General features: G+C 40.9%; 2 protein-coding genes across 7 annotated transcripts in view; both read right to left on the reverse strand.

Moving 5' to 3' along the window:
- Nucleotides 1–522: 522 nt before the first annotated feature.
- On the reverse strand, nt 523–10,336 carry slc25a38b (solute carrier family 25 member 38b). 5 transcript variants are annotated; one of them, XM_039809534.1, is made up of 8 exons: nt 10,164–10,336; nt 9,235–9,324; nt 7,197–7,321; nt 6,501–6,585; nt 6,012–6,191; nt 4,298–4,466; nt 3,360–3,523; nt 523–3,200 (listed from the first exon to the last, which is right to left on the reverse strand). In XM_039809534.1, the coding sequence occupies exons 2-8, from the start codon at nt 9,247–9,249 to the stop codon at nt 3,078–3,080; spliced, it is 861 nt and encodes a 286-aa protein (XP_039665468.1). In that variant the 5' UTR covers nt 9,250–9,324; nt 10,164–10,336; the 3' UTR covers nt 523–3,077. The 5 variants fall into 5 exon arrangements, with proteins under 5 accessions (XP_039665468.1, XP_039665477.1, XP_039665461.1 ...); XM_039809543.1 differs by lacking the exon at nt 10,164–10,336 and adding an exon at nt 9,713–10,135; XM_039809527.1 differs by lacking the exon at nt 10,164–10,336 and adding an exon at nt 9,709–10,135.
- A 1,471-nt stretch (nt 10,337–11,807) lies between these two features.
- LOC120565705 (myosin-9-like) overlaps nt 11,808–25,550 on the reverse strand; it is a 32,463-nt gene continuing 18,720 nt past the window's right edge. For both annotated transcript variants that reach the window (XM_039811784.1, XM_039811700.1), the window contains 24 exons: nt 24,859–24,928; nt 24,584–24,744; nt 24,340–24,448; nt 23,460–23,591; nt 23,086–23,292; nt 21,653–21,790; nt 21,377–21,500; nt 20,748–20,919; nt 20,347–20,559; nt 19,916–20,060; nt 19,615–19,821; nt 19,356–19,460; nt 18,644–18,796; nt 18,187–18,435; nt 17,772–17,984; nt 17,351–17,563; nt 17,071–17,232; nt 16,455–16,583; nt 15,949–16,037; nt 15,668–15,791; nt 15,215–15,423; nt 14,813–14,921; nt 14,463–14,635; nt 11,808–12,859 (listed from right to left, as the gene is read on the reverse strand). In XM_039811784.1, coding sequence (XP_039667718.1) covers nt 12,754–12,859; nt 14,463–14,635; nt 14,813–14,921; nt 15,215–15,423; nt 15,668–15,791; nt 15,949–16,037; nt 16,455–16,583; nt 17,071–17,232; nt 17,351–17,563; nt 17,772–17,984; nt 18,187–18,435; nt 18,644–18,796; nt 19,356–19,460; nt 19,615–19,821; nt 19,916–20,060; nt 20,347–20,559; nt 20,748–20,919; nt 21,377–21,500; nt 21,653–21,790; nt 23,086–23,292; nt 23,460–23,591; nt 24,340–24,448; nt 24,584–24,744; nt 24,859–24,928 — 3,712 coding nt within the window. In that variant the 3' untranslated portion in view covers nt 11,808–12,753. The remainder of the gene's footprint in view (nt 12,860–14,462; nt 14,636–14,812; nt 14,922–15,214; nt 15,424–15,667; nt 15,792–15,948; nt 16,038–16,454; nt 16,584–17,070; nt 17,233–17,350; nt 17,564–17,771; nt 17,985–18,186; nt 18,436–18,643; nt 18,797–19,355; nt 19,461–19,614; nt 19,822–19,915; nt 20,061–20,346; nt 20,560–20,747; nt 20,920–21,376; nt 21,501–21,652; nt 21,791–23,085; nt 23,293–23,459; nt 23,592–24,339; nt 24,449–24,583; nt 24,745–24,858; nt 24,929–25,550) is intronic.

Genomic DNA, 25,550 nt, shown 5'->3' on the forward strand with positions numbered 1-25,550 from the left:
AAATCACCCTCATGCATGAGTCATACATCAATAATAGCCTCATTTTACTTATGATGAAGTTACAGAAAAATAGAAATGCATGGCAAAAATAGTATATTGTCAATATTTTAAAGAACCTCTATAATTTCACAAATCATGTTTTCAGGGGAGCTCATGTCATCATTAAATCTCATTCATGTTATGAAAGTTTTGGTAACACTTTATGACTCGTTTATAATGTTTATGACACGTTCATGAGAGTGTCATGTCACTCTTATGTAGATACCTTCAAGTAAAGAGTAACCAAAGTTTTCAACAGCTCACTCTTGCTGGAGGTAACATTTTAGATTTTGTTTAAAAGAGCTTAGTCCAAATGGAATTAAAATTGGTGGTTGTAATGGCTGGTTTTGGCTGTACAACAGGCCATGTATCTCATGGCTCTCTGACAATGATTAGTTGTAACATGCAAATGTAACTTCAATAAATCAACAATAAAGCATAGTCCACTTCTTCTTAATTTCCAATACAGAAAAAAAGTCAAAATCATTTTTAAAAAACAGGAAGATTTATTGACATTAAAACCCGGCAGGCACAGCGTCTGTCTGAGCAAACACATGCACAGACCAAATATCTACGTACAATAACAATGACCGTAAACAAAATAGTCACAACAGAGAATCAATGGAGATAGTCGACGAGGTCAAACCTCCATGTGTGAATTACGGGACATTTAGATACAGTCTGTGTTACACAGAAAACACTGAAATCAACTCTTGTCATTAAACATCTCTTTTTGATACACCACCTTCTCTGTTACATCACACTGGACATTAGTGACCTTGCTGTCACAACTTTAAAAATTCTTTCGTGTGTTTACACTTTGGGTGTGTAAGGATCCTTTTCGTTCAGACCAATAAGTCTTTCAATCTCCTCCATTAATGAGATCTTCTATTTGGCATTACTTCTATAAACACTTACAGTCTCAATTTAAGTATATCATCTCTTTTACATATCACTAATAAATAATATTTATAGCTATGGGCAGACTGTACAATGAACATAAAAACACGGCCTTCATTTGTTACAACCATTAATTCTAAATTTGTGGAAAAAAACGTTAATATTTACATCCGTCCAGCGCTGATAAGGATTCTGTATAACTTTTATAAACACAGTGGCACAATAATTAAGCAATGCTTCACTTGCAAGCTTAATGTTTTGGAAATATGCTCACAGGAGGTGATTGACAACAAAATCCAAAGTAAAGATTGCAAATACACCCCGTCATTAAAATATTTACTTAAAGGTACACTAAGCAGGATTTGTGGATTGGTGTTCGTAATCACAAAGCGTAATTAGCCAGAGAGAGAGAGAGAGAGAGAGAGAGAGAGAGAGAGAGAGAGAGAGAGAGAGAGAGAGAGAGAGAGAGAGAGAGAGAGAGAGAGATGAAGACTGAATGAAGAGAGAGAGCGGCACTCACGAGAACAAAGCAGTGAATCAAAGGAATATAATGTTATTTTCTGATTTTTTCACTGCACTTATGTTCTAGCGCACAAATAAACACACCAACCTTTCCGCACCACCCTGCAGGAAGGTGCTGCATTTGCATTGCCGGAATTTATTTAAATGCAGAGTATTCATCCTGTCGCTGCACAAGCACACCGGGACAGCGATATGAAAGGGCTGCACATCCTGTGCGCTGCCATTGGCTGGGTGTTACACACCCAGGTGGGGCCCAAAGACTATAGTTGATGGCCAGATTCATCTTGCACACGGCAAAATAAGAAAAATATGAGGCCGACATCGCCACACACTTCTTGTGGATCATTATTGATAGGGATTACTTTTATATCGCTCTATACATTGTGTTTTTAGGAAAATCCTTTAATGTGTAGGGAACAAATCAAATTATATAAAAGTGTTTACTTAAAACAAAGGAATTGCAAATTGCATTGCTGTTTTTATCCTAAAAAAATAAGAATTAAGCATTTCAATTATAGCATTTCAACCCAGATGTGACGGACTATCATTACTTCTTTAAAAAGCACATCTGGTTTCAATATGCTGAGACACAAAATGCATCACAGTGGCAACAAAGGCTTTCTTGGGACTTTCTTCCCATAATGCAGCTGTGTGAGTACTTGTGATTGTCTGAGCCTGCAACAAATTATATATAGAAGCAGATAAAGTATGCTTGTTATTGGCAAGTAAGAAGCATTGCTCAATCTTAGGCAAGTTTTGTAAATATGGCGGAAGCCAGAGCTTCTCTCGCTGCAGTGCTTTGCTTTTGGTTACCTCAGCAGATGTACGGAACACCAGCTTGCTGAGAGTCCCGTTTGTATTGACAGCATTTTGAAATACCTTGTCAAAGGAAACAATGCTGCCCAGCACAGTCACATACCCTCGGCAGCCAGACCTCAGGGTGTCCAAACATAAATAGTCACAGGAGGAGTAAGTTCACTTCACCGCAGGGAGTGTCACTATAGACTTACAGACACAAACTGGCACATTTTCATAAACATTTTAAATAGCACACACACACACACACACACACACACACACACACACACACACACACACACACACACACACACACACACACACACACACACACACACACACACACGGAAGTGTTAAACCTTTCTCATATCTGCTTAATGTGACGGTGTTAAAGGCGGCTTTAGCTAAAAAGACAACACCAACAAAATAAAACAGAGTGTCTGGTTCTTAGAGCTAGACAGAGAGGTAATGCTTATGTAAGCTGAAAGACTGTACGTGGATTGGTGCTGGAGAACAAACACCCTCACAGACTACTGACCACACACACACACACACACACACACACACACACACACACACACACACACACACACACACACACACACACACACACACACACACACACACACACACACACACACACACACACACACACACACACACACACACACACACACACACCTGGTCTCAAAATCTTGGTAGTGCTGGTTCACAGCTCGTCGGCTCCCTTTACTTCTCTCATGGGGCTTTCAGTGAGAAGCAAATGTACATCCTAATCCCCTCATATTTAATTATTGTGGCTCAACCCCTTGTGCTCTTCAGGATTTGAGGCCCATTCTTGCCATCAGCTGTTCGTAGACAGTCCAAGCCATGGCAGCCATCAAAGTGCGTCTCAGAGACCTGGGTACAGCCCCACGGAAAAACCCGCCCATGCCGTGCTCCTGGGGGAAGAGGACAGAGCAGGAAAGTTCTGAATGAAATGTTACGGATGTAGTTGCCATGCTACACCCTAGCCAGCAAGAATGAGCTGCTTCTCCCTGAAAATGGCGTGCGCATACAGCAAGAGAAAAACTGACAGCTGTGATTAAATGAGCACACACCATGTAGATGTAGTGGACAGCATCTCTTGTGCTCCAGTGGGATGGGCTGATTTGAATATGGGTCTTCACGACATCCGCTGGCTGTGTGGCCAGCGACGCCATGACACCTGCCACCACCCCACAGCTAAAGTTCACCAGCGGAGCATAGGGCGACGAAGTTACCTCTGAGAGAAGAGAAACCAGGTATCAGGAGAAAGTAGAAGAGCATGTTTCAACAAAGAGTGTAAATGCAAAATAATGTGGGTGCCCTTCCACTACTGCTATTAAATATTAGGAGTTGGGCACATTCAGATAAACAGCTGGTGACGCTTATTCTCATGTCAGGTGCCATTAAAAAATTGCAGAGGTAGAGGGCGTGATGAGATGGCTCCAGTCAAATCTCAAACAATGGAAAACTGTATGAAAAACACAACACAATATTGAATTTATTTTAATGTATTTGAGAAATGTTCCCGTCTCCATGTCGGTCCTCACAGATCTCGGATGTTTTGCCACATTTGGCACAATTTTTCGTCTCTCCAGTGATGAGTGCCATTTAAGTTCATGTACATTAGGATTTAGTTTTAAGCATTTAGTTTTTATCGATACACCAACTTTTTCACCTCAGCTAAGCCTTTTTGGCGTTATAAAAAAATAAGAGAATTTCTGGTGTTTCTGCTCAATTTTTTAAAATTAATTTATTGAAAATGTGCATAAAAACAGGTGGATGAAAATGCACTTTATGTTGTTGGCCATCTGGGGGCATCAAAAACCCTTTAGGTTTAAGGCATACAGTACAAGCAGGTAAAAGCCACCTTTGGAGGCCAAATATTCAAAAAGCACTAAACCTTTCATTATACACTTAACTGATTTTCCTGCTGCCCATAACGTCTATAGAAAATATTGCTTCACATTTTAATGACCTCCATTTTAATTTGCTGATGCAGTGTGGCTCTCACCTTGAGGCATCGCCTTCTTGGCCTGGCTGTAGAACATGACGTAGATGCCAGAGAACGGAGCGTCTCGGAGCAGCGTGGCAGTCAGCCCTGAGAACAGGGCCCTGATTCCCTCCGTCTCATACACACTCCTCAGAGCCCCTGCCACACTCACATAGTTGTAACAGCCACTCTGAAACAACATATGAACAAGGAAAAGGAATATGGTTTATTCACACCGTTGCTTTTTAATGACTCTAATTGCCTTATCACTTTTTTTTATTTTTTTTTACAGCAGTGATACAGACGGCCGCTGTAGACTATGAGTTGTGGACTTTGGTAATTCATTTATGGATCCTAGGTGTTATAGTCATTCATTGGGTACAATGTCTCACAGATACTTCATGGTTCATTTATTGGTCACCATATTTGTTATGCTCGGCTATGCAGTGTCATGTCAGTCAATGAGTGCTATAACTAAGCAGAACACCTGATTAATGAATATGATGAAGGTGGACACATCATTAAGGGACATTCTCACTCTTTGTTGAATATATCATAAGTCAATAAAAAAAACTGAAACAAATATCTTCTTGTGTTTTCTACTGCAGCACAAAGTAGCCCTGTATTTGCCTGGTTCCAGAACTTTTTTCAGCAATTTAAAAAGGGACTGGTGTTGTGCTCGTTGACGTCCGTTTCCCCAGTTGTAAAAACAACCCACCAATCAGAGCTTTGTAGGCGAGATTAAAAATGGGAAAGTCATCTTTCTGTGTCATAACCAGAAAAATAGCAACATATTACCGGTTGTATTTTACTTTTTTTTTTGTGAAAATTGTACTTTTGTTCTAGGTATTTATTATTTATTAAAGGAAGACTCCATACACAAGTCATACGTATTACTACAAAATAAGACTCCTCCAACACAAAAAGTAGCTTCTAGCTTCTTTCCTGTCACTTGAGCATTCATAAAATACTTTTGTTGGATCAATACTTTTAGTTTTTTGTGGCCTATTTGAAACATCTGTCTGCTAAAGGCCTTTTATTCCAGGATTAAATCCTACCAAAAAAAGAGTCTCAAACCAAAATACTCAAAACAGGTCAAAAACAGATTACAAAGACAAATCATTGCCTAAATGCAATCATACATTAACAACTGTCTTGCATTGTAAACTGCCCAGTTAACAATTAAAAAATGCCAATTAAACTTGACTGTGAGATGATCAGAAAAGTAGTAATGTCCACAAATCATATAGCACATCTCAGGTCATATGGGCTCTGAGCAGAGGTCGCGTTAACCAAATATTTTCTATCATTGACAACGACGGAAAAATCTGAAGGCTGTTTTTCATTTTGACAGATGAGAATACTGAGGGCGATCTACCATAACTGTCAGGCTGGCTTTAGCCATCAAACTGCAAAATGTCACAGCAGCTGAGTCAGCAAAGAGTCTTTAAAAAGCCCAATAATTGTGATAGCGATAATAAACAAGGTGAAAAGGGATTGATGCGGTGGAGGATGAAGGACAAGCAAGTTATACTAATGATGTTTATTAGACAGCAGCAGCTAATGTAACATTAAATCATGTCAATCATAAATGAAATATGTCTTATCATTAAAAAATGAAAATGACGGGTATTAATGGATTATGACAGAATTTTTACAAAATGACGGCAGCAAGAAAGTCTAACGCAACTTCTGGCTCTGATGTCTCTCAGTATGTAAAGAAACTGCTGCTCACCTCAAAGCGTGTCTTGATGACCGTGAATGGCAGCATGCAGACGCCAGCCACAGTTCTGGCACCCGCTCCAAGCAGAACAGCCTCGCCAGCGTTGGGTGCCCGTTCTAGGAAGTAGTGCTGCTTTAGGGAGTAGAAGGTGCTGAAGTAGATGCCCACCCCAGGGATGCAGCGCACAAATGACTGCCAAAGAGAAACGAAAGTGTTAAACCTTTCTCATATTTGCTTAATGTGACGGTGTTAAAGGCGGCTTTAGCTAAAAAGACAACACCAACAAAACAGAGTGTGTGTCTGGTTCTTAGAGCTAGACAGAGACAGAGGGGTAATGCTTATGTAAGCTGAAAGACAGAAAGAGTGTACGTGGATTGGTGCTGGAGAACAAACACCCTCACAGACTACTGACTACATACTGTACATACATGCAACAACAGGCAAAATAACTGCAGGAACTCTTGTAAATGTTGAAAAAGATAAACAAGTTCACTAACTCACTGGTGAAACTCCCTTCCACAGACCGAAGAAATTCTCTGTCCTGATAACGTTGATTAAAACGTTGAACATCCCCACCTTTGGTGCACTGCAGGATGAAATTTAGTAATGGTCACAGACACATTCGAAGGTCAAAGACAGACACTCAAAGACAGACAGACAAAGACAGACAAAAGATAACCAGTTTGGATTTTCATAGTGTGAACAATAAACCATAGAACAATAATTAACTACAGAAATTATTATGGAAATTATATAATGGAAATTGGTACTAAGGCCTCCACCTGTGGATTGTTGTTTAAAATGAAATTCCACTTTTAGCCGTTACCATCTCCTGGTCCTGTTTTCAGTCGGGGCAATTTTAACCTAGCGGCCGCCTGACAGTATGATTACATAGTGCTGGTGTGACTAATTGTCCTATATGGGTCATAACAGCAGATTCAGGCTGGCACTGCTTGCAAATTGTGTCCTGCCATGCTGTGTATGTATGTGTTGTTTTGTGTCTGGAGAGCATGTTGCGTGTGTGAGTAACTCAGTAAGTCAGAGAGAGAAAAAACAAAAGCAGAGCAAAAGAAAGGGGGACATGCTGATGTACATGCATCTAATGGCATATGGAGGCGGAATGTGTAGTGGGTGTGTTTCCATGTTCATACATATGAGATGTGTCTGTTTTATGTGTACACACACACACACACACACCCCAGTTTGGCATTGTTCTGTAGGGTCTGCAGCCGTGTCTTGACCAGATCCAAAGGCTGGAAGAGTAGTGTAGAGCAGGTGCCGCTGAGAGAGCCACACAAAAAGGCTTTGAGAGCTGGATGAGCCTGAGGAAGATGACAGAGGAATGGAAAGAAAGAGAGGATGAGGGAATGGCAAAGAGAGGAGGACATAAGGGAGAGAAGTGACGAGAGAAAGAAATGGCAGACAGAGAGTAGACCAGGAGAGAAGGAGAAGGGATTAGTCACAGTGTAAAAAGCATAATGTGGAAATGTACCATTCAACATCTTTCTTGGCATTGATCACCTCTTGTTGAATGCCACAGATTCTCTCGAAAAGGGCAGGAAGATATTACCCAAACAAATATCTGCATTAACAAATCCTGACACAACACAAATGTGCCACCAAATAATGAACATTATCTTATATACATATAAAGGACTTTCATTTTAACATAAATATGCTTGTATGACATTTCCGTTACAAAAAACAAGCCTGTAGCTCAGAGCAGAGGCCAGGTTCCAACAGAGTGAAGATGATGGAGATGTGCAGAGACAGTCCACACACGCACAAACACACATGCAAGCGCATGTGCACGGGCACGGGCACGCACGCACACACACACACACACACACACACACACACACAAACACACAAACACACACTGTTGGGTAGAATTAAACTGAGACTCAATATTATTTGTGCTTACAGTACATGCCTCATAGACAAACATGGACAGACAGACACTAAATTCTGCTGCATCTGAACAGTTACACAGAAAAAAAATGTAAAAAGAGAAAAGAAAATGCTTATAATAAGGCAATAACCACAATTATAGCAACAAATACAAAATAAAATGTCTGCACCATACATAAGCAGCACACACAACATTCAATACATACTATATGTAGCTTCTACATACACACACACACACACGTGCCACTTTATTGCACACATTACGCACAAACACACACTCCTACCTTCCTGCCTGGGGCTCGGCTCTGAGAATCCTGTTTTTCCTGCATTTTGCCCTCTTTCACCTCCCTCTCTCTGTGATGCTGCTATTAAATATTATAAAATAAACATCCATCTCTCATACAAACCTTCCTCACCCCCCCATCTCTCTCTCTCTCTCTCTCTCTCTCTCTCTCTCTCCCCCGCCAACCCACAATGGCTTTCTGCTGCTTCTCATGCCCCCCCCCCCCGTTTAACAGCCAAATTAGAAGCTTAATCCAGCCTGCGTTTTTCTATGGGCTCCTATCTTCATCTTTCAGAGATGCACTCACACATCTGTATTCCTCCCCCCTCTGCAAAGCTCACTGCTAAATTGCATCTTTGTCAAACAGCATGAGTCATGAAGTGTGTGTGTGTTAGGTGGTTTCAGGCACTTTCACTAAATCTACAGCAGCCATTTAAAAAAAAAAGAACACATGGCTTTCTCATTACAATGGGCAGAAGATAAGTCATGTTGTTCTGGATAGGCAACTCACTAATAATGTAATTAGCAACCAGCTAAAAGGCAGCTGATTTTGTCTTTCCACTGTCAGAGATTTTGCCACACTGTTTATACCATGGTAGTTATCCCTTACATGTCTATAGATGTATTAGGCCATTGTGGCCAATGTAGACATGTAGTTGTAACTGCTGAGCCATTTTCAATCATTAATCAACCACTGGTAGCTTAGTTGGACAGTCAAATGGTTAAAGGTGAAAATGTGTAACTGTGTAACAGAATAGCAGAATATTAAAATATGTAATATAAATGCTACATTTCAAATGTTTAGACTCACTAGATTGACTCATGATTATAGTGTATGATTATTTTAGAAATTATAATGCTTGATTGATATTAACATTTTTTTTAAATCTCACGTACCCCCTACAGTACTCCAAAGTACACCTGTTTGAGAAACACCATCGATATAAATACCAAAACTGCTCTAACTGACAGACTGAGTAGCCTACACGGGATGTATGATGACCACAATAAACAGTGGCAGTAGCCTACAGGTGCACTCACCGATGCGAACTCCATCTTTGACCTGGATGCGGAGTCCAGTTTCTCCCCTGGTGTTGCCGTCTTGAAGCTAGTTAATTTTAGCCAACGTTACTAAAAATCAGATGGCAGCCATGAGTCACATTTCGAAACAATACGGTCATTTGCAAAGTCTCTATGAAGCCTGTAGCAGCAAGCTATGTTAGCCAATTAGCTAGCTAGTTGTCAGAGTAGCTAGGTAGTATGACATCAGCCTCTCAGGAGGACAGGCTACTTCCAAGGCAGATACAGCGACACATTCATGACACATTCCGCTAACGGTACTTTGAAGGCAAACGCCGTAAAACCTGCCAGCTATAACAGCCAGTTTGTTTTAAAAAAAAGATCACCGAAGCTTCGGCAGAGATATCTATGAGCTTCACTCGGCCAGATAACGTTAACTTACACTACTTGACTAGCTAGCTAGCTAGCTAGACTTAGCATGCCAGCTTGTCTTACCTGCCTTTGAAGTGCGTTAAGGAGTGATGGAGGTGATAGTCACACCTGCCAGCTTCAGGAACACCATGTTTAGCTAGTATTTACTGTGACAATCTGCGAACGTTTCTTAAGAGTCTAATGGTAGTAACGTTAGACACTAATATTGCCAGGCTGAATACAGAACTTTCTAGCAATGCTCTTCAGCTAGCTAACGTTAGTGAACTCACTAGTAACGTTAAGTTATTTAACTTAGTCTGGCTTTCTTCTGTTGTTAATTTCCCGACGTGGGTCGTGTCCCAAAAGCTGTTTGTCTTAGAACATGTTTTAACTGCAGTAATAAATGTCATACAACAGTGACTGGCGTTATCGCGACTTGCTGTGCTGCTGCGACTGTTAGCATCTGGCTAGCAAAGTTCACCTCCAGTCTCGACACCCTTCATCTCACTGCAACACACTTACAAGAGTAGCTAACTTACCACCACAACATTCCACAGGGTGCATTGGTTGGTTTAGTCAGTGATGAAAATTGTGTTCGTGTGTGAGATCTGCATTATAAGGCACACACATATGTAGAATATAGAGTTTACATTCTGCTGTTTTAGTTACAATGTTTTGGGAAACAAGCCGGGGTATGTGTACAATGTGATTCAATGCAGTGACCTAAGGGTGTCGCCGTTGTTCCGTTTGTCAGTCCTACTGTTGTAGGTATACACGTGTATCTTTCAACCAGTTATACAGTGTATCATACTGTGCATTATCTGGCAACATTTTTGCAACGATTTACCCTTATTGTTTATACTGCTTAGATTCAATGATTATTTAAAAAGTCTAATTCTGTCAGCAAAACTTAATACAATACTTGCGTTTAAATGAATGAATGAGAACACTTTTAACCTCCCCAAAACCAAAAAATATAAAACTGTTAACATATGCCTGGAAATCATTGAGTCCTAAAGTGTTCAATACTAGGCTATATACATAAATAAGACATGAAATAAATACCAGTATGAATAAATACAGAAATAATGTATGACTATGAAAGTAAATGAGTGACCTTATTTTAATTATTAATCATTTAAACACTGACTATGTAGGATTTTAAGATATGTGTTTTTACAACCTACATATGTGAATCTCCTGGCGTAGTGTGGCTTAGTATCCAAGTGTTTTTAAGAACTCATTAATCCAAAAAAGAGAAAATTATTTCAAACTCTTGCGACTCATTGTCTTGAGACCCTATACTGTACAAACCGACAAATCCTTCAGTCACAATTTAACTAGCATGCCCTTTAATTATACAAAAGCCCTGTAATGCCTGCATCATTTAAACAGAAACTCCTTCACAACTTTAACATATTCTTGAGAATATAGTCACAGTACCCTATAGTTAACACTATTTTTATTTTATATTTTTGTAAAATTGTAAATTCTATTGTATTGTTATACTGTACACTAACAGTATTTTGTATATTCTTACCATCATCTCGGTTTTTATTCAATATGTGAAGTGTTGTACTTTGAGAGCAAAGATTACCGGAGTCAAATTCCTTGTATGTCTACGAAAACCTGGCCAATAAAGCGGATTCGGATTTTGCAAAGAAGGGGTGATATTTAGTGTAACATCAGTTGACGTTAGGTGTAGATTTAATTCACAAATGAATGCATTTGGAGAGCTGCATTTAGACTCAAGAAATGACTGACTGTAGTGGAATGTGAAACCTCAGACTGACTATAAGGTTCATAAGTTTAAAAGTTCAAAGACAAGACCTCCATTGTTGATAGGATGCTTGCTGAGACTTGAAGACTTCACAATGGATCGCAAATTTCAGCTCTCCCTAATGGCAGCATTATTTTGCTGCAGAAGCCTCAATAGCATTTGTTGAACTTTGAAATTCTTCAGAGGATTGTGGATTTAGTCCCCAATCACTTACATTCAAATTTGCATTAGGAAGGGTTCTTTTCACAGCCATGTGGACAGGAGGAATGATAACTGTTTCAGTATATGTATTGGCTTGTGAGTATTGTTTGAAGACACACTTGAAAAAAAAAAATATATATACCTATCCTTTAAACCCAACAACTTCAACATGAGGTAACACATAAGACAGGAGGACGTCAAATGCATTTGATAATTTGTCAATTTATTGCATTAAAGGCATTTGATAAAATATAGATTAGCCTTAAAATGTTGGCAGTATTTTGTCGGACAATACATTGTTAAGGTATCATACTAATCTGAAATATGCTTGAAAAGATTCAGAGGATGTGCCAATAGAAACCCCCTACGCTGTGCAAAGCATAGCATAAACCATAGTACAGTGAAAGCGACTACATGATGACCCATCACCAACAATCAATTATGAAAACCAGTAAACAATTATACATCAACCAAGCTATCATAGATGGTACAACATTTGTACCAACATTTTCACCAACATTGCTGCATTTCGACTACACCACCTCTGATGAACTGAACAATTTCCATTCTTGTGTCCGTTTTGTCTGTGTTGGCATTGTGCAAAATTGGTTGAGGTAATGACCTTAAAAGGATGACAGTGAGAGGAAAAGCATACAGTACAGATTTATACTGACACTAGCAAATGTGAACCACAGCTTGTAACTGCATCAAAACTCCCAAAAAGACCCATGTTTGTGTGCAAAACAAGCATAATGTCCAGTGGTTTTCCCAAAAAAAAAAAAAAAAAAAAAGTACAGTAATAAACCTCAAGCACAAATAAAATTGCAATGCTTGTAACAAGCGCAATATTTTATGATATAATATACCTAATAAGTAGAAAAATAGACCAAGAAAAGTGTAAAGCTATAGAAAAACACCACTCACACTCACTGAGACGAATGAGATTCTTTGGCCAAAAAATAGAAATGTATTTTATGGAAAGTAATGATAAGGCTATAAGATGAATGTCAAGGGAAATACAAGGCTAAAAACCTCTCAGAAAAAGTCTTACTTAATAGCTTGCATGGCTTTTTTTATTTTTTTATTTTTGTACTATATCTGCATGTTGACTGTGGTCATTGTCTTATTTCCTCTTGGCTCTCCTCCGTTCACTCCGCTGCAGGTTCAGGTGCCTCAGTCTTCACGTCCACATCCTCATCGCTGTCCAGGCCAGAGCGATTCATGGTACGCGTTAGATTGAAAGGCATGTCCCGTCTTTAAAACAAACACAATGGTTTAAAACACAGCCAGGTGCTGCACACAAGTATAAGACATGAGACACAGTATTAATTAATATATTAAAACACGCCCGCCGATAGGGGGGGACAAACGGGTCTGTTGTCCCGGGCCCACAGTAGGGGGGGGGCCCAGAACTGGGCCCTCATTAAATTATGGAAGAATTAAAAATCTTTTTTTTTAAATAGGCCTATTTGTGGAAAAAAATATGTAGCATAATATTTGAATTACATAAAAGCGTTTTATTTGTTTTCTTCCTAATTGTCCTGGAAATGGTGGTCAAGAACCCCCCCACCCCCAACATAAAAATGGTTTGGCCACTGATCAAAATTTGATATTGTCACTTGATTTGAAGTTCAGTATGCTCAAAATGTCCGGTCAGCACAAGTCCGGAGCTCGGAAAAGGAAAGAAAAGAGAAGAAGGAAATAGAGGCCTTAGAGATTTTCTAAACAAATATTTAAAAAAAGGTGGTGACGGTGAAGCTGGAACTGTCAACGTAGAGCAAGGTAAGAAACAGCGCAGCCAACGTTTACGAGCCTTGTAACGTAACGTAACAGGCCAGCTCTAATGTTAACGTCCATTAGATGGTATAAAAGCCTGACACAACACGTTAACTTTGACAGAAACAGTTGAGTTTGGTAGCTCCATCAGTAAGGATGAGACAGAGAGAGATCCAGCTGCTGTCAGGTGACAGAGAGAGTGATGCGGGAGGGGCCCGCTGCCCCGCAACGGAGGGACAGAGTCAGGCTACCGGTGAGAGAGAAGAGAGAGAGATAGAGAGTGATGCGGGGGGGCTCGCTGCCCTGTCGGAGAGTCTGAGCAGGATGGATCAGAGACTGATTACACACTTAATTTCAGTGAGAGATGTGAGGAGAGGAAGAGCAAGGGAAAAGGAGAGATCTGGCCGCGAGGGGGGGGCCCATCTAAGATCTCGTCCCGGGCCCAGGCAAGACTGTCAGCTGGCCTGTATTAAAAGACTAAAAAGTAAGAGTATAATCAAAATTGAAGCCTAAACAAATATGCAAATTTATCAGACTTCACACAGCTGTTTTTTCGATAGACCTTCCCTGCCTAAGCACACTACACACACCGAGTATGCCAGGCAGACACACTGCTGACAACCTCATAGCTAAACTCGGTGCGGTGGTGACAGGTCTTGTTGCACAGACTAGGAAAGTGGCTGCATGTGTCCACGACAATGCACGCAACATCGTGGCTGCGCAACCGGTGGAACAATTCCACAGCGGTCTGCGGACGCTGAATGCAGAAAGTATGTCCAAGCTTCCCGAGAGGATGAACTGGGACTCAGATTCCTGCTTGGTTTATGGTTAATGATCGGTTAATGAGGGTCAGTTATGGGTCAGAAAAAGATTTTAAAAAAATTAGCATTCCTCACTCAGGTTATTTTCTCAGCCTTGACAGAGCTCCTCCAGGGCCACAGAAGACAGAAGGCTGAGTTTTACAGTCATGACAAGTCAACCGATCTCCATGTGTAAAACTGATCCTTTTTCAACTTTGACATGAAAACTATTACACACTCAGAGGAAGGCCCTTGGGTACACAAATGTTAAAAGCCTCTACCTGAGCTTGCTCTTCAGAGTGCTGACTTCACGGTTCATAGAGTCTGCTGACTCAGCGGCATCATCAAGCTCCCTCTGCAGCTTTCTACGATAGGCGTTGGCTCGCGTCACCTCCTCCTCTGCCTCCTCTAGCTGACGCTTTAACTGACGCATTCGGGTGTTTGTCTTCTCCACCTGCAGAGAGAGGGGGTTCACTTAGTGTGGACAGCACCAATAGAGGTACAAGTGCCACAAAAATAAATACAAGCAGAGCAGCAAGGATTCAAGTCAGGATCAAACTACACAAAATTCCTCTCGCTTCCTTTTAATAATCTGGAAAAAGTAAAAAAGGAGATTAGTGCTGAAGTTTACCTGGTCTTTGAATTGCTCCGTGTTGCGCCTCTCGTCATCAACCTGTATCATCACCTCTTTCAGCTTCTTCTCTGTTCGCTTGTTCAACCTACAGGCCTGCTGGCGCTCCCTGAAATGAATAGCAAAAGCAAATGCAGTGAGGAACCACAACACCGTCTCAGGGTTTTATTGATTAACACACTAGACATATGTCTGTACTGAAACAGGAATGCAGAAACAGAATTACTGAAACACTTTTGGATCTAGGGATTTGTAACACCAAACAAATGTGAAGAAAATAATCTCTTGTTAAACAATGACAGCTACTATTAATGGTGGTAAAGAAGAAATTGAGTGCTCATGCCAGAAAAACAGTTCTGGTTTTCCTTGGTAACTATTGTAGTTGGTCGGTAAACCACTCACTTTGACTCTAGGTCGAGCTGTTCTTCCAGCTGAGCTATCTTGGCCTCCAGGGTGGTAATGGAGGATTTATACTTTGACTTGATGGTCCCCTCGAGCTCCTGCAGCTTCAGTTTCATCTCCTTGTTCTGGCGATCCAGCTGGGAACGAGCCCCCTCCAGCCGCTGGGAGCTGCTACGCTCGGCAGCCACCTCTGTGGTCAGCTGCTCCGTCTAGTCAAAACATACAGTGGAGAGGCATTGTTAAAGACTTCAGTCACCCGGTGTTCCTTTTTTCTTCACTGCAACCCTCAGAGTCCACCTGACATTGACTGAAAAATCTTTTTCCAACAATTTTATCAATTTCTTTATCGGTTCAACCGTGGTGTCATTACTGATGCCAAAAATGTAAACACATTCCTTTCTTTCCGCTGAACACTAAACTAAAAAAAATATCTGAGATGCTTTGTGTCTGTACCTGCAGTGCCATTCTCTTCAGTCGATCGTTGACCATCTCAGTGTTAAGATGCTCTTCCTCCAGCTCCTCCTCCAGCTGGGTGATACGAGCCTCCAGCCTCCTCTTCTCATCTGCCAGCAGAGAACTGAAAACAACGAGTTAGGGAGAGGAGCGACAGTTAATGTTGGAGACAAACTTGTAGATTTCCTTTGTTGCTGTGGATTGCATTTGGATGCACATGTGTCTATATTAATGGGTGCATCTTAAGTTCATTTACTGGAATACTATCTTTTGGTGCATACTTCTTTGTGTTGTTGGTGCTAATCTGTTCCTGGAGCTCATCTCTCTCACTCTGAGCCTGTCTCTTGAGTTTCTCTGCAGTGGCCAGATCCTGGAGGAAGCAGAAGACAAATATATATAAGTCTTTCAAAGCCTGATACAGCTGAGGCTGGTCAGGCAGTTACATAGAAACAATGTAGCAATTTGAGCTTATTTAATTACATACAATGGACATGGTCCTAACAAAAAAAAAAAAAAGAAAATTGTTAAAACAATGGCATTCCAGTGAAATCCATTGTGCTGAATAGAGCAAGCGTCCAATGCCATTCTATTATAAACTAATATAATTACATATGTCAGTGTCATAAGCAAACACTTGTACAGATGGTTTATTAGATATTAATTTTTGTGTAATTACCATCCTATAGTATTCTATGTAACATACCTAATCTATACAGTAATATCTAGTTGAGTCTAAGAAATTGTCCAGCCATTTTGAGTTGTTAGTTTTCCTTAATTATTTTCATACCTCCTGGATGTGTAGGGCGTCTGCCTCCATGGCCTTGAGCTTCTTCTCGGTCTCCTTGGCCCCGTTGATAACTTCGTCTCTGGACAGACGCAGATCGTCCAGCTCTTTCATCTGCTCTTTCATTAGGGACTGGACAGTAGACAACAGTGCTGCAGTTAGACACCCAGCATTGTGAGGGGTTTGCCCAACAGTGTGTGACCACATGGGCAATGTAAAAAACAAGGCTGTCTACTAGGAAGGTGCTTAAAAAAAAAAAAAAAAAAAAAAAAGGTCCTTTCTGGTCATTTAAATTACCGTTATGCCCACACACCCACACACACACACACACTTTGGGTTATAGAGGATATCTCATTTTATGCGTTTTTGAAAACAGTTGGCCTATATTCTAAAAAGGTATGATGAATTGAGAAACCTGTAAATAGCATCAATAGCATGTTAGTCTTAGTATTATAAAGACCTGTCAAATAATTTGGAAGTCATGATGCTCTATTTTTTGTTTTAATTACTAATAATTCAATAAAAAAAAATAAAAAAAACAGAAAAGCAGCTTTGGCAATATATGTGTGAGTGAGAGTGAGTGAGTGAGTAAGTGAGTTTGCATGGAGAATTATTTTACCTGGATTTTTTTCAGCTGTTTAAGGGCCTCATCACGGCCCTTGTTGGCAGCATCGATCTGGAGTGCGAGCTCTCCCAGGTCCATCTCCAGTTTCTTCTTGGACGAGAGGGCCTGAGAACGCTGCCTACGTTCATCTTCCAGCTCGACCTCCATCTCACGCACCTGAAGTAGAGGAAAATATCTTTATTTCATTTGCGGTTTAGTCAAACTATAATTCATTCTTGCAATAATTGAATCTAAAACTGTGCAATGATTTGTGGAAAACTTCAACTTAGGTTACCTGTTTAACCAGCTGTTTCCTCTTCTCCTCTCCCTGCTCATCTCTGGCCTGGAGGTCTCGGTCAAACTGGGCCTTCATGGCCTGCATGTTGACCTCCAGACGCAGTTTGGCGTCCTCTGTGGCCTGCAGCTCATCCTCCAGCTCCTCCAGCTGAACTCTCATCTCCTCCAGCTGCTGCTCCATGGCACGCTTCGACCTCTCCAGCTCATGAACCTGCAGACAAGGAGGTTACCTTGTTACACATTCAGTGAAGAGGGTCAATGCTGCCAATGATTACAACAATCTTCTCTCATTTTAACTGCTAAGAGAAATAATGCAATCTTTATTGCTTTGATAAACATAACTGAAATGTTGACACTTTTAGCTAAACCAATGTCTGACCTAATCCAGACTGTTTTCTCATCCCAGCCCTTTCTCTTACACTCTTGCCAACATCATCCTTGGAAGAGACCAAGCCTTCCATCTCCGCTTTGAGCAGCTTATTGGCCCGGTCCAACTCGTTTTTAAGGTCTGACATGGTCTCCAACTCGCGGGCCAGTGTCAGTGCTCGCGTTTCCTTCTCCCTGGCCTCAGCCTCGGCCTTGTCACGCTCCTCTGCGTACTTAGTAGAAATAGTCTTCTCTTCGGCCAGCATCTAGGGAAATCAGAGACCAGGAGAGGCAGTTAGAGGTCTACATCACATTGAAAAAACTTTTTAAGACTAAATGCTGCTTAATTAAGGGGACTTTTTGTGGTGAAATGAACAGTGCATGGAAGATTGTTTGAGGAAATCATCTTTGTTCATTCAAATATTATTATCTTTGTTCTGTGCACAAAATAAACTGTTGACACGATACCTGGTCAAACTTCTTCTGCTTCTTCTCCAGGTTGGAGACCGTCTGCCTCAGGTTATCCTGGTCCCTGATGAGGTCATCCAGCTCCTGCTGTAAACGGATTTTTGTCTTGTCCAGTTTGTCATAGGCTGCAGTCTTCTCCTCCAGCTGCTGCATCACACTGTCAAACTCCCTCTGGATTCGCTTGCGCCCCTCCTCTGCCCCCTCCAGGGACAAGGCCTCCTGTTCCAGCTTCTTTTTTATGTCTGCCAGCTGAACACAGAAGAAAAGAGGGGAATATGATGTTGAATGTGTGCAAGGAACATTGTGGACTCCTAATGAATGAATCAAGGCTATGGTAGTCCTTTTTCTGTATTACTGATCTAACATCCCTTTTTAAAAAGGCAACTCTCTTGAATGATAAAGATCTGAGAACACAGCACAATTTCAGTAGACAGAGAGCCTGCCACTGTGCACCAACCTGGGTCTGCAGAGTGGTGAGCTGCTTCTCTACATTCTTCTTGTTCTCTTCCTCTTCCTCCAACATCTCCCGCATGTTCTGCTGCTCATCCTCCAGCTGCCTCAGGCGGGTGGAGAGGGCCAGCTTCTGACGCGTCTCCTCTTGGAGCAACACCTGGAGATCAAACAAAAAAAAATAAAAATAAAATAAATAAAAAACACACATGCTATAAACTTTTTTGCTCAGATTTTTATTCCTTGTTTTGATTTATTGCCTACATTTGTTAACCTTTTGGGACATTTGCACTACGAAAACTCATGCTGAAGTAGCTCTTGACAGTTCCTGTTTGCAATGCCACCATTGATGTGAAGAAACACTCACTGGATGACTTAACAGTTAAGAAAGTGTTCAAGTGTGATCATTAACAGGCACGTTATAACACTGACACTGCAGATATTGATAACCTTGAAAAGTGTGAGTCAAACTGCAGCTAAAAACATGTGAATCACTTCGGTGTTCAAATTTGACTGAGAAAAAGGTGTGATGTTTGATGCATGGGTGATACAAACATTGTAGCAGAGCGGTGTAGCAGATACTGTGTTGCTGGTACTCGTATTTAATTTGGTATATATGTCGAAACAATTGATTAATCAAGTACTTGTTTCAGCTTTATTTGAGTTTAGAAGACAGACAAGGGTGCATTAGACAAACCTGTATGCATTTGTGTTTGTACCTGTGCATCCTGCAAATGAGACTCTGCAGAAGAAAGGTCTTTGCTGAATTTGATGTTCTTGCCCTCTGCTTTACTCAGGAGGCTGTTCACATTGTCTAGCTCCGACTAGATAGAAAGAAAATGAATAATGGACACAATCAAACAAACAAACCAATCAGCCACTCTGCCAGAAATATCACCACAAACTGTCTTCTTTTCAACCACCAACTCCTTCCCGAACACTCAGTCCCCACCCTATAAATCACTGACCATACTGTACCTGCATCTTGACTATCTTGTCAGCCACCTCCTGCCGATGTCGTTCACTTTCTGTATATTTGACCTGCAGTTCTTGAACCTGGGCTTCAGCCTTCTTGCGACGGTGTTCAGAGTCCCCTTTGCCTTGTGTCAGAGTCTTCATCTCTATCTGCAACTCGTTCAGCTCGCTCTCCAGGGCCTGCTTTGTTTTCTCCACCGACACCTTGTTCTGCAGGAGCAGCACACATGACGCATGTTACTGGTGCTCTTCAAATGCTTGTTAAGCACTGAGCATTTTTCTCTTCCTACCACCGGTTCATTACCCTCTTGGCCTGTTCCAGCTGTTCGTTGAGCTCGTCGAATGCCTGGTTGTGTTTTTGTCTCATGTCAGCCATCTGCTGCTCGTGGATCTTGGCCTCTTCCTCCAGAGTCTTCTTCAGTTGGGTGACCTCCGTCTCACGCTTGGACCTTGAGAGACAGAATGAGGAAGTAAATGAACAACAACGAGACATGATGAGAACAAAAGAGAAACAAAATGTATACTATCTTAATAAATAAATCGTGTTCTCAGAGCCTTCCACATTAACCTGTCCATCTAACACTTTATACACACACACACACACACACACACACACACACACACACACACACACACACACACACACACACACACACACACACACACACACACACACACACACACACACACACACACACACACACACACACACACACACACACACACACACGTTACCTCAGCTCCTGCTGTGCTGCGGTGGAGTCCAAAGTGTCCTCCAGCTCAGTCTTGAGGGCCTCCAGCTCCTCTCCCAGGTCCCTGCGGTTTTTCTCAGCCTTGGCACGTGCCTGCCTCTCCAGCTCCAGATCCTCCTGCAGCTCTGAGATCTGAGCCTCCAGCTCCCTGATCGTCTTCTGGGCCGCGTTCTTGGCTGCAGCCTCCTCCTCGATCCTGAAGGCGAGATAAAGAGGAGGGATGAGATCGACATACAGGTACTCCGTTTGTTCTCACTTCCAATAACATTCACACTGAGTGCATCTAAAGCTAAAACTGATCCTTTAGGTAGACTATGACAACAGGTCAGCAATCACAATCTTTTGTCATTTCTGTCGATTTTAAAATAGATTTATTTTTTAAACCTGGCCAATGCCGTGTGGAGTTCCTCCTCCTTCTTAGCCAGCTGAGCTCGGAGTTCAGCGATCTGAGCCTGCAGGTCTGCAATCTGGTCATTGAGTTCAGAGGAGTCTCCCTCAAGTTTACGACGGTTTTTCTCCAACTCCTGACGCACTTTCTCCTCTTTTCTTAGACGATCTGTGTACGAGAAAGCCGAGAAACCCAAATTTGTTATTTTGTTAAGGTAAAACACAAAAAAATGTAATACTTTAAAAATATGGACAGAGTTGCACATGAATTAAATTTGCTTTCTTGATTTAAATATTGTTTTTGGCGTGACACATCTTATTTTCATCCGTCTCTCACACCACCCAAACCAATAAAAGCAACAAAGCCACTCCTTGATGAAAAATATACAGTAGTTAGCTGTATGAAGGTGACCTAGGCTGCATCCATGCTCCCCCCATTAATGTTCAGAAACAGGGACGTTTCTGAACATCATCAGTAAGCCTGGAAGTGGGAATTTTGCGCCAAAAATTGTCAAAATGAGCAAATTGCCCCCTCCTTCTCCATGACACCTTCCTGGCTCAGGAAAAAGGAATTGTGATGGTAAGGTTAAAAAGGCGGCCAACATTTATTATGAAACAATACTTGCCCTCCAAATCTGTGATCATGGCTTCATGTTTATTCTTGAGTTTCTGCAGGCTCTTGGACTTCTCTTCCTCCTCAGCCAAGTTGGTGGTGAACTCAGAGATCCTCTCCTCAAACTGTTTCTTCTCCTGAGGTTAAAAAAATAAATAAAAATAAAATGAATGGTTGCCCATTATTTATGCTGCATTTGTCTTTCATACATTGATTTGTGACTGGAATATTGGTTGTATATTGATCAGTACTAAAAGCCACCGGGCTAAGTTAACACGTTGTATAAGACCTTGTTGAGCTTGCTGTTCTGGTCTTCTAGCACCATGACGTCCTCCTCTAGCTTCTTCAGCTTGGCGTCCGTGGTGACCTTCTCCATCTGGAGCTTCTGTCTGGCTGCTTCCTCCTCATCCAGCTGCTGCTCCAGGTCCTGGATGAACAAAAAAACAATTTGCAATGTTCATCTCTCTAATACATCAGGGAACCTCTGTATGTGTGCGTGTGTCTGGCTTTGAAATCTCTCATGAACCGTTCATCCATCCAATCTACTTTACACTTAAGTTTCCTGGGTACCCAATGCACTTGGGGTTTGGATTTTGGAATAGTTTGGACAGTACTGGATATAAATAAACTGTAAATTAAACTAAACAACCGAAAAATAAACGTTGAGGAAAAAAAATGGTGAGAAAGACGCTGCCTCTTCATAATAAAAGCCCAGGTTAAATTCACTCAGAATTTCGCTAAGAGGAAACTCAAAACTGCATTTTTGCTGACACCAAATATCAAACAAAAGCCAGACACTATATTGTATTAAGTTGCTGTGAGCTGTAAATTCACCACTTCTAAGCACACAGCAGAACATAACGTATCAGAGCTGACGGGCAAAGAGAGCAGTCTTCCTCATTCAGACTCACCCTGGGTCCGGTTGTTGAAGTGTGCTGCTAACTTAGGCTATAACACCAATAACATTATCGTCGGCAAAATACCCCACAAATCAAATCCATACTTGAATGTCAAGCCACTTAGCTTGTTTGGAAATGAACACCTCTGCTGAAGTCTTCAATTAAAGAGTTATCTCAGGACACTTTACAGATAGAGTAGGTCTAGATCTCATACACACTATAATTTACAATGACCCAACAATTCCAGTAATTCCCCGAAGAGCAAGCATTAAGTGTTAAATTTGTTAACAATAATGACAAGACAGCACCGCAGTCATTAAACGCTGACTGTCTACATACAATATTGTTGACGAAAAAGGAAACCGTAAAATGTAGTTAAACTAAAACTCTTTATTTGCATTGCCTTCCACCTTATCTCCTCCCCCTCTCTCTCAAGCAACACAAACACTCACACTCCATCTTTATTAGTGCGAGTTTGTTTCTGTAGGCTACTCTGTCCGGTTCTGGTGGTTGATTAACACACTTTTTTTGGGCTCTTATAACGGGCTGGATTGGGTGGCCCATGGCGCAGCGCTATGAGTCCATGAGGCAAATGTCTGTGATTACTCCACATTTTAATTGGGATATTTTGTTTAGAGTTTTTTAATTTTGGGGTAGGCCTACAGCGGTTCTACAGAAAGCTATAAGCAGCAATACCACAGGCCAAGCAATCGGCCCATTCCAAACAGGCACATTTTGAACGGGCACTGTACTAGTGCATTTAAAAACAAAACAAAAACTTTTTCCTCACGTCACATTCTGTATCCTGCAGGACTTAACTGACCGTGATGTTCTGCTGCATCTTTTTTTTCTCTGTATGCATCTGAGTGACCCTCTCTTCTTCCTCCTCCAGGCGAGATTCCAGGTCATGCAAGATCTCCTCCAGCTCCTGCTTCTTGGCGGCCAGACGGGCTCTCATCTCCTCAGCCTCGGCACACAGCTCCGTCTCTGCCTGGAGCTGCTCTTGAAGAGCCAACTTCTCAGCGTTCAGCTATAGTGGGGAGTCAAAGTCAAAGTGAGACTGGATAATAACCTCTCAGAGCTGCATCATTCAGAAGTAAGAATACTTATGACACAATTCAGATCTACAAATTAATTAACCCACTTCACAGATTTTTTTAGCTTAATCTTACTCCAGTGTTATTTTGGAGACTTTACCTGTTGCTGCTTGGACTCAAATTCTTTGAGCTGCTCTTCAGCCAGCTGTTGCCTCTCCTTCACCTTAACCAGCTCCTCTTCTCTGGCCAGCATGTCCTCCTCCTGCCGAGTCACTTGCAGCAGAGGCTTTACCTGAAATAAAAAACAAAAATTGACCCTAACTTATTAAAACAGATGGTGATATTTGGACTTTCTTGGGGTGGATGAAATGGCACTCTCATGAGAAACTGTGAAGAAAGACTGAGCAAAAATTCTTCAGTCAAATTTATTTCTTTTGCATTTTCTTATTAACCATTAGAGCAGCTACAGTACAATAAAAAAGGTGAGCACTCCACAGATAGTCAATAGTTGTCAATATTTCTCAAATTACATCAAGGTATGTAGTCAAAAAGACTTGAATGGAGAAGCGAAAATGAGGACTTGAAACTCAAATTGAACAGATCTCCAATAGTCTCCTTATTTATGTGCTTATTAAAAAGGACCGCTCTTTAGTTCTTATAAATATTGAATATTGGTATTATTGTATTTTGCAGGCAGCACCATTTAGCTGCCACCCAAGTAATCCACGGTTTGATTATTGGCAGCACAGAAATCACTGCTCAGCTTTATCCCAGATTCATAATATTCCAAGAATGATTTATATATTAAAAAAAAAAAAAAAGTCTGCGGCGCAAGTGATTTAGAACAGGACTATCAGTGTGTTTAAATACCAATACAAGTAAAAACAGGGTGCCACGTATTAATATGGCTACCATTATTTATTTTAATAGTTATAATAGCAACCATGACAACAGCATGGTTTTACTTCTGCTTTCCGGTTATTGGGTTGTCTAAACCTTTTAGTGACACAATGATAAAAAGCAACTTCATTGTCTCCAACCTTTGTGAAAAGCCTCCACCACTGCCAGTTCTTGAGTTTGAGGTAAGCAACACAGTTCCTCTGGATTACTTTCATGGCGGTCAGCTGCTGCTGTCTCTTAGTAAAGGCTCTGAAGTAAAAACAAAAACAATGTAAATAACATATTTGCCATTTTGTCTAGACATGTGCATCATGTTAGGTTTCATTTATTCATATGCAGAAAAAGTCAAAAGTTAAATATTTTCAATGTTAATCCTAATCGTACTTGCGGGCCACATATCCTCTGCACCAGGCCTGGAAGCTGATGATCACATCGGTTATCTTTATGTCTCTCTCCTCCTCCAGGTGGGCCAGGACTCCGGCTCTAAAGAACACTTTACTTTGACCGATGCGGAACAGGTTTGAGTCCAGCTCCAGAGCTTTGATCTGACATGAAGAAGACATGAAGACATGAAGTCATAAGGCTTGATATGGAGAACAATGAGCATTTATTTCTTCTTGATGAACTGCTTACTTCTAAAACTGATTTATTATTCTTACCATGAGCACACAGGCTTGCTTGCCATCCATAAAGCCCTTTGGGATGGCATTTGGAGTCAGGATTTCATACCTGACAGACAGACAAGCAGAATTAAAATTACTCAAGTAGCTGTTTTTGGAATTAAATGTTCCCATTATTTTGCATAATAACTTGCTTTAGTAGTTGTACAACACTTAAAGCACGTTGGTCAACTGTTTTTAAATGTGCTTTATAAATAAATTTAGATTGGATTATAGGCACATTCACTGTTGAGAATGTAAGTCTTATGTGTTTCTATTATCTCTTTCATGGTCCAATTTGTTTTTCAAAAACATCTGCAAGTTTCACTAATAGCCATTATTTGGATAAACTGATACTATATTGAGAATCTAAATGTTTCTTTAAAAAAAAAAATATATATTAAAAAAAAGAAAAAAAAGAAGCTTTTTGGCAAGGATAATAAAGCTGGCAACATGAAGCAAAGTAATAGCACTTCTGCTCTAAAACAGAAGTACAATTACAAAACGATGCAATATGGACATGCTCTAGTTCAGAATAAGGTAATGTTTTGTCTAAAAATGCTCTGGTGGGAGGAGGATTACTTTAGAGGGGAGAACATAAGATGTAGGGGGGGGGGGGGGTGGGAATTATGTTGAGGAATTAGTCTTAGTATTATACTTTCTAAAATACAGGTACATATTAAAAAAATAAA

This window comes from Perca fluviatilis, chromosome 1, assembly GCF_010015445.1.
Source record: "Perca fluviatilis chromosome 1, GENO_Pfluv_1.0, whole genome shotgun sequence".
Taxonomy (NCBI): domain Eukaryota; kingdom Metazoa; phylum Chordata; class Actinopteri; order Perciformes; family Percidae; genus Perca; species Perca fluviatilis.

Coding starts and splice junctions, on each gene's coding strand:
- slc25a38b (XM_039809510.1), bottom strand. CDS start 7,513: ATGCCAAGAAAGATGTTGAATGGTACATTTCCACATTATGCTTTTTAC. Junction 6,586..7,196: donor CAGAACAATGCCAAACTGGG/GTGTGTGTGTGT, acceptor TTCATCCTGCAG/TGCACCAAAGGTGGGGATGT. Junction 3,201..3,359: donor CTGTCCACTACATCTACATG/GTGTGTGCTCAT, acceptor CTCTTCCCCCAG/GAGCACGGCATGGGCGGGTT.